We start from the raw sequence: 12075 nt of genomic DNA, 5'->3' as shown, positions 1-12075 counted from the left end.
TTGACAACAAGGGCACACTGTTGACTCATATCCAGCTTCTCGTCCACTGTGACCCCTAGGTCCTTTTCTGCAGAAGTGAGCATGTGAGCAATGGCTGCCGCCTGCAAACGGAGTCATGCCTGGACACGTGACTTGCCCATGTGACTCCAAACTCCATCTCGCTGCTGTGATTTTCCACAGTAAGAACAAAGGGGTCTTTCCACATGGCAGAGGATATAAAAGGCCCTGGAAACCCCTCCATCTTGTCTTCAGTCCTGCTTCTGACCTCTGGAGGAACCTTGCTACAAACTGAAGCTCTGAACAAAGGACTGAATGACCCATCCCAGCTGGGGATGTTCCAGAGACTTGATTTGAACCTGCAGTTTATTCTATCGCTGCTGCAAGCCTGAACCAAGAACTTTGCCATTACTAGGGTTACCATATTTAGTGCCTCCGAAAGGAGGACACTCCACGGGGCCCCGGCCCCGCCCCCAGCCCCGCCCACACACACCCCTCCCCAACTCCGCCCCCTCCCCAAAGTCTCCGCCCCCTCCCCTGCTTCCCGCGAACATTTGAGTCGCAGGAAGCCTGAAGCAGGTAAGAGGGGGTGTGGGGGGAGGAGGCGCGGCCCACCCCCGGCACCGCACCGCTGGTCCCCAGCCCGTCCCCCGGCACCGCCGGCCCGTCCCCCGAGCCCCCGGCCCGGCCCGGCACCGCTGGCCGAGCCCCCGAGCCCCCGGCCCAGCCCGGCACCGCCGTCCCGTCCCCCGAGCCCCCGGCTCGGCCCGGCACCGCCGGCCGAGCCCCCGAGCCCCCGGCACCGCACGGCCGGCCCGGCCCCGGAGCCCCCAGCCCGGCCCGGCCCCCGAGCTCCCGGCCTGGCACCGCATGTCCCGATTTTCCCAGACATGTCCGGCTTTTGGGGATTTCCCCCCGGACGGGGATTTGGAGCCCAAAAAGACGGACATGTCCGGGAAAATCCGGACGTATGGTAACCCTAGCCATTACTGTATGTCATTGATTCCATTTAACCAATTCTAGCTCTCATCTATATCTGTTTCCTTTTATGAATAAACCTTTAGATTTTAGATCCTAAAGGATTTGCAACAGCGTGATTTGTGGGTAAGATCTAACTGGTATATTGACCTGGATCCTTTGGGATCGGGAGAACTTTTTTTCTTTTACTGGGGTATTGGTTTTCATAACCATTCATCCCCATAACGAGTGGCCCTGGTGGTGATACTGGGAAACTGGAGTGTCTAAGGGAATTGCTTGTGTGACTTGTGGTGAGCCAGTGGGGTAAAACCAAAGTCTTCTCATTCGGGCTGGTTTGGTTTGCCTTGGTGTGCAAAGGAACCCCAGCCTTGGGCTGTGATTGCCCTGCTCTGAGCAATTTGTCCTGAATTGATACTCTTAGTTGGGTCCCACCAAAGGCCGCTTCATTACACCAACCAACACCAGCTACTAACCCAACCCAACCACCATCCCCAACCAACACACTCCAGCTATAAATGCAATCCAGCCATCATCCCCAACCAACTAACCCTAACCCAACCCCAGCTACTAACCCACCCCACCATTTCAACCCACCACAACCAACTAACTTTAACCTACCAAAACCAACCAACTGCAACTATGGACAGACAGATGGAAGGACGGATACCCATGGTGCTAACCCCACACACCATCTGAACCCCAACCAATCAACCCTAACCCACCATCCCAACCAACCAAACCCCAACTACCAACCCCAACTAATGCTAACCAACCCACCATCCCACCCCAGCCATTTCCAATCAACCAAACCCAACCAATCGTAACTAACTATCAATATTTCATATTTGCAAGTGCCTGAGGACAAGGTGCTAGAGTGGACCTGGTGGAATGCGAGTCCCACCTCACTGCCACAGGTACCAAGCGGGGAGAGCAGTCAGGGTCACTTTGCCTCTACCTGCCCCCAGTGGGTGGCACCAGGACACGCAGACACAGAGGGCCCCCCCCCGACACTGGTGGCCAAAGATTCCGATCACACGTGTATGGGGAGCCTGCCTGGAGAGGGGGATCCACACGGCCAGGGCCTGGGGGAAGAAACGGCTCCTGACCTCCCTTGCAGAGAATGGGCAGCCTCATACCAGCAGCCCCTCCCCAGGGATCCCTGAGGAGCTGACCCCCCCTTTCTGTCATCATCAGGGCTCCCTCCCTCCCAGGCTGCCTGCCCCACGAGCACTGGGGTGATGGGCAGGACCCCTGCTGGCCCGCGGGCCCGGGAATGGACAGACCGATGGAAGGACGGATACCCTCTGCTGCTGGCAGGACACGAAGGTCTGGAAGCCGGGCGCCACGCCGAAGCCCAGCTGGTCGATGAAGGGCGGCTCCTCCTGGCTATGGATCTGCACCTTGACCCCGGCTTCGTAGGAGATCTCGTCTGCAAACACAGCAGAGCACAGAGCACGGGGGTGTTACTGGGGACGGGTGGGGCACCCGGGGGCCAAGGGGGTGGGAGAGGGCTCCTGTTCTGTGCGGGAGCTGGCTAAACCTGATTTCTGCCCTCGGGGAGGGGGATGAGATAAGCCTGTCCATGCCAGGGGTGTTGCTCTCTGGGGGGAGGGAGGCATAGAAAGGCCTGTGTGTGTCGGATGTTGCTGTCTGGGGGGTGTTTCTGTCCCAGGGACAGGGTCAGGCAGGGCTGTCCGTGTCGGATGTTGCTGTCTGGGGGGGGTGTTGCAGTCCCAGGGACAGGGTCAGGGAGGGCTGTCCGTGCCGGGTGTTGCTGTCTCGGGGGTGTTTCTGTCCCAGGGACAGGGTCAGGGAGGGCTGTCCATGCCAGGTGTTGCTGTCTGGGGGGTGTTGCTGTCCCAGGGACAGGGTCAGGGAGGGCTGTCCATGCCAGGTGTTGCTGTCTGGGGGGTGTTTCTGTCCCAGGGACAGGGTCAGGGAGGGCTGTCCATGCCGGGTGTTGCTGTCTCAGGGGTGTTTCTGTCCCAGGGACAGGGTCAGGGAGGGCTGTCCGTGCCGGGTGTTGCTGTCTGGGCGGTGTTGCTGTCCCAGGGACAGGGTCAGGGAGGGATGTCCATGCAGGTGTTGCTGTCTGGGGGGTGTTGCTGTCCCAGGGACAGGGTCAGGGAGGGCTGTCCATGCCGGGTGTTGCTGTCTGGGGGGTGTTGCTGTCCCAGGGAGGGGGTCAGGCAGGGCTGTCTGTGCCGGGTGTTGCTGTCTGGGGGGTGTTGCGGTCCCAGGGACAGGGTCAGGGAGGGCTGTCCGTTCCGGATGTTGCTGTCTGGGGGGTGTTGCAGTCCCAGGGACAGGGTCAGGGAGGGCTGTCCATGCCGGGTGTTGCTGTCTGGGGGGTGTTTCTGTCCCAGGGACAGGGTCAGGGAGGGCTGTCCGTGCCGGGTGTTGCTGTCTGGGGGGTGTTGCTGTCGCAGGGACGGGGTCAGGCAGGGCTGTCCATGCAGGTGTTGCTGTCCCCCGTGTGTGTGTGGGAGCCCTGTGCCCAGTGCCCAGCCTCACCGCTCTCCCCCCAGACGGGCAGGTACTCCTCCTGCTGGATGTTCAGCATGAGCTCCAGCCCGTTGCCGGAGCCACCCTTGACGGTGGTGAGGAGCTCGTTGCCTGGCACCCCTGCGTTGAAGGTGTAGCACTTCCCCAGGCGCGTGAAGATCTGCAGGGGAGACAGAGCCGGGCATGAGGTCAGCCCCAGCCCAGCCCAGGGAGATGCTGCACCGGGACCAGACCGCGCTGGGGGGGCTGTGCCATGTGCAGAGCTGTGCTGTGTCTGGAGGGGGGGCTGGGCCCGTCTGCACTGCCGTTAGCCCAGGGCTGGTGGGAGTCGACCCACCTGTCCTGTGTTAGAGAACCCGGGGCGGGCGCGTCTACACTAGTTCTGAACCCCGCGTTAACAGGGGCTCTGGCATCCTGGCCGCTCACAGCCCCGAGTCAAACCAGCCTGAAACGGGGCCACTCCCACCCTCGGGCCATGGGGCGCTGACTGTCCACCCTGCACGGGCAGCTGCCAGCCCCGCCCGCTGAGCTGCCGTTCTGGTCTGTGCCCTCCCAGTGCCAGCCACGCGGAGGAGGCTCCTTTGGCCAAACCTCTCTGGCTTGCGCGGTCACTCACCTGGCAGGAGCTCGGCGAGGGCCAGGGGACACTTGGGCGGCGCTTTGACCCACCCAAGGGACCTGGCGGATTTAATGACAGAGCAGGGGGAGGAGGAAGAGGAGGAGGCAGAGGAGGAGGAAGAGTACCTGGCATCACAGCACAGCCGCTAATGCCCAGTCCGTGGCCGGGCACGGCTGGCGCCAGGCCACAAGCAGAGCCGGTGGGGCCCAGCACCATGCACCCCGGGGTGAGACCTGGCGCCGGAGGAAAGCCTGTTTCTGGAGCGTGGGAGCAGGTTGGGGCCGCACCCCTCTGGGTAAAGACACCCCCAGGAGGCCCCCTGGGTGGCCAGAAGCCGACTGCCCCAGATGGCTACAGCTCCCCTGCGCTGGAGCTGGGGGGTCGACTCTGGGCCAGGCACGGCAGAGGTGTCTGAGCAGCCAGGCGTGTGGTTTACCCCGAGCGGCGGCAGTAACGCTAGTCCGGAGGCATTGCCGGTGTTGAGAATAGCCCGTGGATGGGACCCATGTGCCCATGGTTTGCCCCCAAGAGCATATGGGCACGACGCTGTTGGTACGCAGGCCCTTGGGCCCCACAGAGGCCGATTTACGAGCAGCAGCGTGGGCTGCACTGGGGACGTTCACAATGCCAGGGTTTGTCGCCAGTCGACATTCAGGGACAGGCTGGGATGCTATTCCCATGGCAGGACCCTGTCACAAGCGGCGTTCCTGTCCCCACCGTGTGACGCCCTCCTGCCTGGGCTTGTGAAACCAGGCCCTGACCCATGCTCAGCTGGTGCAGAGCGGCTGTGGGATGCGCTGTGGGCAGGTGGCTACACACCCGTTTGGATGCCAGGGTCTGTATCACTGCAGTTGCTGGGCTCGTCCCAGGCCTCGGGGAGCCGATTCCCCCCGACTGGCCCTGTGACTGCGAGGGGCTCTGGCGCCGGTCCCCTCGGCCAGGTTGCTGGATGTACCTGGACACTAGGAGTCAGGGATGCTCTGCGCTCCCACGCCATGGACTGCCTGGCCCAATGGCACTGGGGGAGAGAATCACAGCACGGCTGCCGGGGTGGCTAGTCTAACCCCCGGACGAGATGTAGGATTTGTTGGGTCTGTCCCATCCCAGACAGACGGCTCCAGCCTCCTTCGGAAAACCTCCAGTGAAGGAGCTTCCACAACCCCCTGAGGCGTCTGTTCCACCGTCCCACTGTTCTCACAGCTGGGAAGTTTTCCCTGAGATTTCATCTAACTCTGCTGGGCTGTAGTTTGAACCCGCTGCCTCTTGTCCTGCCGCTGTGGCCAGAGAGAGCAGCTTTTCTCTATCTTTTTTATGGCAGCCTTTCAAGTATTCGAAGATCGCTGTCATGTCCCCCTTCATCTCCTTTTTTCCAAAGCAAACGTACCCAGGTCGTAGGGCTTGCACTAGTACCGGTAGGAATCTTTGAGACTAACAGAAGTATTGGGAGCATAAGCTTTCGTGGGTAAGAACCTCACTTCTTCAGATGCAAGTAAGGTGATGAAGAAGTGAGGTTCTTACCCACGAAAGCTTATGCTCCCAATACTTCTGTTAGTCTCAAAGGTGCCACAGGACCCTCTGTTGCTTTTTACAGATTCAGACTAACACGGCTACCCCTCTGATACCGGTAGGAATGTGTTTGTGGGGAGAAAGGGGGGGGGGGGGGGGCAGTGGTTGGGGGCGGGGCCTTGCTTGTCATGCAATGTCCTTACCAATGACATCCTGGATAAAGGGGGTGTGAATCCATGGGCCCATCCTTGCTCCTGATCCGGGGTTTAGCGTCATTATCTCAGCTCTTGTCTGTCTGTCTGTTGCAGCGACAGCCAGAACCTTTTGTGATGCCATAAAAGGCTTTGTCTGCAGCGGGTCTAACGGGGCCACACTCAGTCAGCCGCCTTCCAACCCCCAGCCCAAGCCACAGCAGAACATTTCCACAACAAGCCGACAGAAAGCGCAGGACACACAACCCCCCACACACACACACACACGCTGCATGTGCCCAAGCCCCACAGCTCCTGGCCCTGTTTCTATGCCAGGCAGCCAGGCAGGGCCGTCACTCAAGGAGCAGGTCAGTAGCTGGTCTGGGCCTGACAGCACCCCCCCTTCGGGGTTGGCTCCCAGGAGAGCTTGGGCCAGTTCCTCGGGGCAGGCCCAGTGGAAGGCGCGCAGGAGATCTGGGACACGGACTTGTTCTTCCCCCAAATGCTCCTCTGGGCCATATCCCTCCCAATCTTCCCCGGCCTCGGCGGGAGCGCTGGGTCTGCTGGAGCACGCTGCCCTCTGGGCCCGGGGCAGTTAATGGTGACAGGAGAGGAGCTGGAGGCATGGAGAAAAGGGTTCGGGAGGGAGATGTACAACACGGGGGAAAGCTACTCCGGGATTGCAAATGGCCCCAGGTCTTTGGGGTCCAGTTTCATGAGCAGCCAGACCTGGTCCCCTGACCCAAGGGCAGGGATCGGCTGACGGCGTCCGTTGGCCTGGCACTTGTGCTCTCTCGTAGCCGCTTCTAACCGGTGAGTTCCCGGTGGCCGCGCTCAGCAATGGTGGGCGCTGGGGAGCCGAGGGGATTTTGGGGGGATGCTGAGGGTGGAACCCGGACTTCGGGAAGAATGGGCTCCGCTGGGTTGCGGCGGGGGGGCTGTTGTGGGCGAATTGAGGGGCAGCCAGTCACCCTGCTGGTAATTTAGGAACCAGCGTGGGGCCTGGTCCGGGACCTGACTGCGCCTGCCCATCGGTACGAGGGTGCAGAGCAGGCGAGGTGCCAGGTTGGATGTCCGGGAGGTGCAGAAATTCCTACCAAAAGCGGGAAGCAAACGGGCAGCCCCGGTCAGATCCAGGAAGGTGGAAGTCCTTGTCTTTGAAGAGACAGGCTGCGTCCTGGGTGATGGGGGCCGCGACACGGGATAAATGCCCCAGCGCTGGGGTGCACCCTTGGGAGGGAGGCTGCGCCATGAGGAAGTCCATCGACACGCTAGGCTGAATGAGACCCAGCGCTCTCCCACGGGGGATTTGGGCCAGGTCAGAGGTCACAGGCATGGATGTAGGGTGCTACCAAAGCATGACGGGCCGGCCACCAGGAACGCCGCGACACCAGCGCCTGGGCTGTGAAGCGGCCGGAGCGACCTGCCAGAGGAGCATCGTAGCAGACTTGCAGCCTGGGTCGGCCAGCGGGTATGTACACGTGCCCATCCACACACCAGCAGGGAGCAAAAGTCACAGACCCAGGGGCTAAGGGCAGCAGGCCAGGCATGCCCAGGGGGTGACCAGAGTGTGGGGCTTGACTCAACCCATGCTGAAGAGTCTCCGGTGCCCTGAAGGGTAATGACCTAAGGGGGTGGTCTAGTGGGTGAGGGTGCCAGGAGTGACCCATCAGCGGTTCCCACCAGAGCCGGGGGATTCTTACCCATGGCCGGGAGCCCGGGGGCCTTAGTCACAGTTGGATCCATAAAATTACCGAAGGTCCGTGAGTTTTCTCGGAACACTGTGTGTGTGCCTCAGTTTCCCCTGTGTTACTCAAGTGTCCAGGTGGTGGGATCGGGGTGTGTGATCCTGCAGAGACCCCTAGAGGACAGGTGTGAGTACCACCGGCACAGAGAATGGCTGACAGCCCCCTTCTCTGCAAGGTGTTGGGAACAGAGATCAGGTGATCTGTTTGCCTGGGAAAGGGGCAAAGGACCGAGGAGGGGCTACAGGGGGTCGGAGGCTGGGCTTGTGGAAGCTGGTTGGGACTCAGGGAGGGGGGGCTCAGGGGCACCAGGCCCTGGATCCCCCCCAAGCTGGACTTGGCTGTAACTTCCTGCGCCCTGTGCTCGCCCCACTCCCTCTGCCCCTAGGGCACAGGGCAAGGCCCACAGGGGCCCTCTGCATGGGGAAGGGGGGGAGTAGAGACCCCAAACCAGCTTCACCAGGCAAAGCACAGCACCAAGGCGCTGCCGGGCCTGTACAGCACACCCGCCGGGGAGCAGGGGGCGGGATGGCTGATGGCCGGGGGGAGTGGGGGACTGGCCCATGGCCCGGGGGGAGTGGGCAGCTGGCCGATGGCCCGGGGGGAGTGGGGGACTGGCCCATGGCCCGGGGGGAGTGGGGGACTGGCCGATGAGGAGAGTGGGGGAGTGGGGTACTGGCCGATGGCCCGGGGTGAGTGGGGGACTGGCCGATGGCCCGGGGAGGGAGTGGGGGACTGGCCGATGGCCTGGGGGGAGTGGGGGAGTGGGCGGCTGGCCAGAAAACAAGGGCCACTCCAATTGCCCGGACGTTTGGCACCCATGGCCCGGCCCCTCCGCAGGAGGCCAGCCAGGTGTGACCAGCGGGAGGACAAGGGCTGACGAGGAGGCAGGTGACCACGTTCATGGGGAACAAGGACAAAGGGCTGAGGAGGGGCTGGTGGGTGTTAAGTGGGGGCTGCTGGAACCAGAAGCGCCTGGCCTGGGCCCAGGGAGGGGTCCTGCAGCGCTGGACTCTGGACCGACCCAGCTGGACTTGGCTGTAACTTTCTGTTCTCTGTGGTAACTACAGACTGTCTGCGCTGGGTCCAGACGCCCACCGACCCCCGGCTCTCCCACACTGGCCGAGCGTCACTGCAGTCAGGAACTGGGGGGGCAGGACTCCCTTTCGGGGTGCAGCCTCCCGCAGGCGTCTGGCTCCAGGAGGCCTTGAGGGGAGCTCACGGCGAGGAGCAGGCGGGCTGAAGGCTCCGAGGGTGGGTCCCAGGAGGCGGGGGGGGGGGTTCCCGTTAGTGAAAGAGGGAGCCCCCGAGGGGGCTGAGACACAGGGGTTCTCCCAGGGACGGTTCCGGAGTTGGGCGAGAGCACCGGGCCTAGGGATCTGTGACACCCCTGCACCCCATAGCCCAGTGGTCCCCAGACTGGGGGGCATGGAGGAACATATGGGGAGCGCACAGCAGGGCCCAGGCCAGCCCCCATGGGGGTCAGGGGGCAGGAGGGAGCCCCACCCAGCCCAGCTCCGGCGCTGGCCCAGCTCCACTCCGCCCCCCAGCCCAGCCCCACCATTAGTCCCAGCACCTCCCCCATCCCCAGTTCTGTCCCCAGCTCCACTGCCGAGCCACCTGCAGCAATGGGCGGAGGGGAACCAGATTCCATTACTGGTAAGGGGGGGGGATGATGGGAAAAGTTTGGGTACCACAGCCAGAGCCAGACGCCCCTGCACCCCACAGCCAGAGACCCCCCATAGCCAGAACAACGCTCCACAGTCAGAGACCCTCACACACCCCATAGCCAGAGAAACTTCCCCCATAGCGACTCCCCCCCGCACACTGCATTGGCAGAGCGCCCCTGCCCCCACCAAAATCCAGCCACTCCTCTTTACCCGTGGCCAGAGAGACCCCTGCCCCCGTGGGGTACAGACCCCCCATGCCTTGGGGTGTTGGTGATGAGTGGTGGCCCCTTTCCCCCAGGAGGCCCCAGCCTGAATCTGGCCCCTCAGACCCTGCAGCCGGCTGGCAGCCGGGCTCGGACTCCTGGGGGTGGCAGGCACATTTTCAAGAGCTTGGGCAGGGGAAGCTCCCCTGCGGGATCCAGAGGGCCTAGGTTCATGCCCTGCTGCCCCCGGGGTGTAACTGGGGCCACTGGGGTAACTGGTGTGACGAACTGGGACTGTTCTTACTGTGGTCTTTGAATGCTGACAGGGGAGTGTGGCTAGGATAGTCTGCATTGGGGGATGGGAGACTGACCGACGGAGAATACCTGAGCATGTAACATGAGAACCCAGGAAGGGGTTAGAGGCCAGGTGACACCTTGGCCTGGGAAACTGAACAAAGGCTGTGGGAGGGGTCACTGAAGGGAGAGTTTCAGGAGCTGGCTGGTGACATGGCTGGGAGGCAGACGGAGCTCTGACCTCCCAAGGGGCTGGGGTGCCCTGAGACCCCAAGATGGACCTAACTGAGGGGGATCCTGTGGTCTGTGCCTGCAAGACCTGTCTTGGACTGTGTCCCTGTCATCTAAATAAACCTTCTGCTTTACTGGTGTGACGGAGCAGGGAGCAGGGCAGATTTGACCTGGGAATGTTGCAGGGGGGTTGCAGTGGGAATGTGGGACTTCCCTTGAAGGAAGCTACCTGAGCTGTAACCTGAGCCAGGAACGGGGGTGGGGAGAATTAACACCTTCTGCCCGGGAGACTGGACAAAGGAGAGGAGCAGCGGGAGGGGCTTGGAGTTTTAGTTTCGGTTGGGGCTGGGTGGTGCAACGCAGGGAACCCCAAGCTGGGGTCTAAGCTCCCTGAACCTCCCAGAGGGACCTAATTGAGGGGGTCTGGTCGTACCTACACGCTCTGCTTGAGACGGTGTTCCTGTCCTTAAATAAACCTTCTGCTTTACTGGCTGGTTGAGAGTCGCAGTGAATCTCGGGAAGAGGGGTGCAGGGCCCTAACTCCCCCACACTCTGCAACAACTGGCTGGCTGAGAGTCATGGTGAATCGCAGGAAGCCGGGGGTGCAGGGCCCTAACTCCCCCACACTCCGCAACAACTGGTGGCAGAGGCGGGATCTACTGCACCCCGTGGACGGCGCTTCCTGCAGTAAGTGACTGGGGAGCAGTAAAACGAAGGGGGATTGACGGGGACCAGGCCTGCTGAAGAGTGGGAGAGAGACGGTTATTACCCCTGGGAGTGTGTGACCAGCGAGAAGGACTTTTGCAGTAACAGGGTCCCCCGGGGGGATCGCAGCGAGTGGTCCCAGGGGTGGAGGAGTCTGCAGCTCGACCCTGGCAGAGAGGCGGTGTGACGGAGCAGGGAGCAGGGCAGATTTGACCTGGGAATGTTGCAGGGGGGTTGCAGTGGGGATGTGGGACTTCCCTTGAAGGAAGCTACCTGAGCTGTAACCTGAGCCAGGAACGGGGGTGGGGAGAATTAACACCTTCTGCCCGGGAGACTGAACAAAGGAGAGGAGCAGCGGGAGGGGCTTGGAGTTTAGTTTCGGTTGGGGCTGGGTGGTGCAACGCAGGGAACCCCAAGCTGGGGTCCAAGCTCCCTGAACCTCCCCGAGGGACCTAATTGAGGGGGGTCTGGTCGTACCTACACGCTCTGCTTGAGACTGTGTTCCTGTCCTTAAATAAACCTTCTGCTTTACTGGCTGGCTGAGAGTCACAGTGAATCTCGGGAAGAGGGGTGCAGGGCCCTAACTCCCCCACAATCCGCAACAGGCGGTGACCTCGAGAAGGGCTGGCACACTAGGGGTCCCCCTGGGAACTGTGGGGAGCTGTGAGCACAGAGGCCGGTGAGTGGCCGGCAGGAAGATGTATGCCAAGCGGCTTAAGAGCGACCTGGTGGAGCTGTGCAAGCAGAGGCGGCTGCGCATTGGGAGGCTCACCAAAGAACAGCTCATTGCCCAGCTAGAGGCGGAAGATCGCGCGAATGAACTGATCCCTGTGTCTCAGGGAAGCAGCCTGGCAATTGCAGCGCAGGCACCAGTGTCTGTCCCAGCTGGGAGTGGTCAGCCGGCTGCTGAGGGCTTCCCGAGACCCCTCCTTCCTATGCCTAGGGGAAGGGTGGGGAGGAGCCCAGCAAATACCGAAGGCGCCGTGACCCCCCCGGCCAGCAGGGGACCCTCCCGGCGAAGCTCGCCGGCCAGCAGAGGATCCTCCCGGCGACGTTCGGCATCCGTGGAGCGGAATTGGCTGGAATGGGAGAAAGAGCTAAAACTGAGAGAGCTGGAGGATCGTGAACAACAGAGACAGCATGAACGGGAGGAGAAAGAGAGACAGAGACAGGAGAATGAGAGACAGCATCAGCATGAAGAGAGACAGAGACAGCATGAACGGGAGGAGAATGAGAGACAGCGTCAGCATGACCTGGAACTGGCGAGATTGAAGGGCAGCGAACCCCCGGCTGCGGTGAGTGAGGGGGGACCCAGGACTGCACGGAGCTTTGATAAGTGCATCATGGCCCCATACAAGGAGGGGGAGGACATGGATGACTTCCTGGAGGCCTTTGAGACGGCCTGCGAGCTGCACCGGGTTGATCCCGCGG

General features: G+C 61.9%; 1 protein-coding gene across 1 annotated transcript in view; it reads right to left on the bottom strand.

Annotated features, from left to right (window-relative positions):
- Positions 1-12075, bottom strand: part of ASIC3 (acid sensing ion channel subunit 3) — a 49848-nt gene that overhangs the window by 23408 nt on the left and 14365 nt on the right. The window contains exons 2-3 of the mRNA XM_054016980.1: positions 3490-3640; positions 2277-2404 (exon numbers count right to left, since the gene is read on the bottom strand). Of these exons, the coding sequence (XP_053872955.1) occupies positions 2277-2404; positions 3490-3640 (279 nt within the window). The remainder of the gene's footprint in view (positions 1-2276; positions 2405-3489; positions 3641-12075) is intronic.

The sequence above is a fragment of the Malaclemys terrapin genome, chromosome 2, assembly GCF_027887155.1.
Source record: "Malaclemys terrapin pileata isolate rMalTer1 chromosome 2, rMalTer1.hap1, whole genome shotgun sequence".
NCBI lineage: Eukaryota > Metazoa > Chordata > Testudines > Emydidae > Malaclemys > Malaclemys terrapin.
Note: the sequence above shows the minus strand (reverse complement) of the source record. Positions and strands in the feature narration are given on the sequence as shown.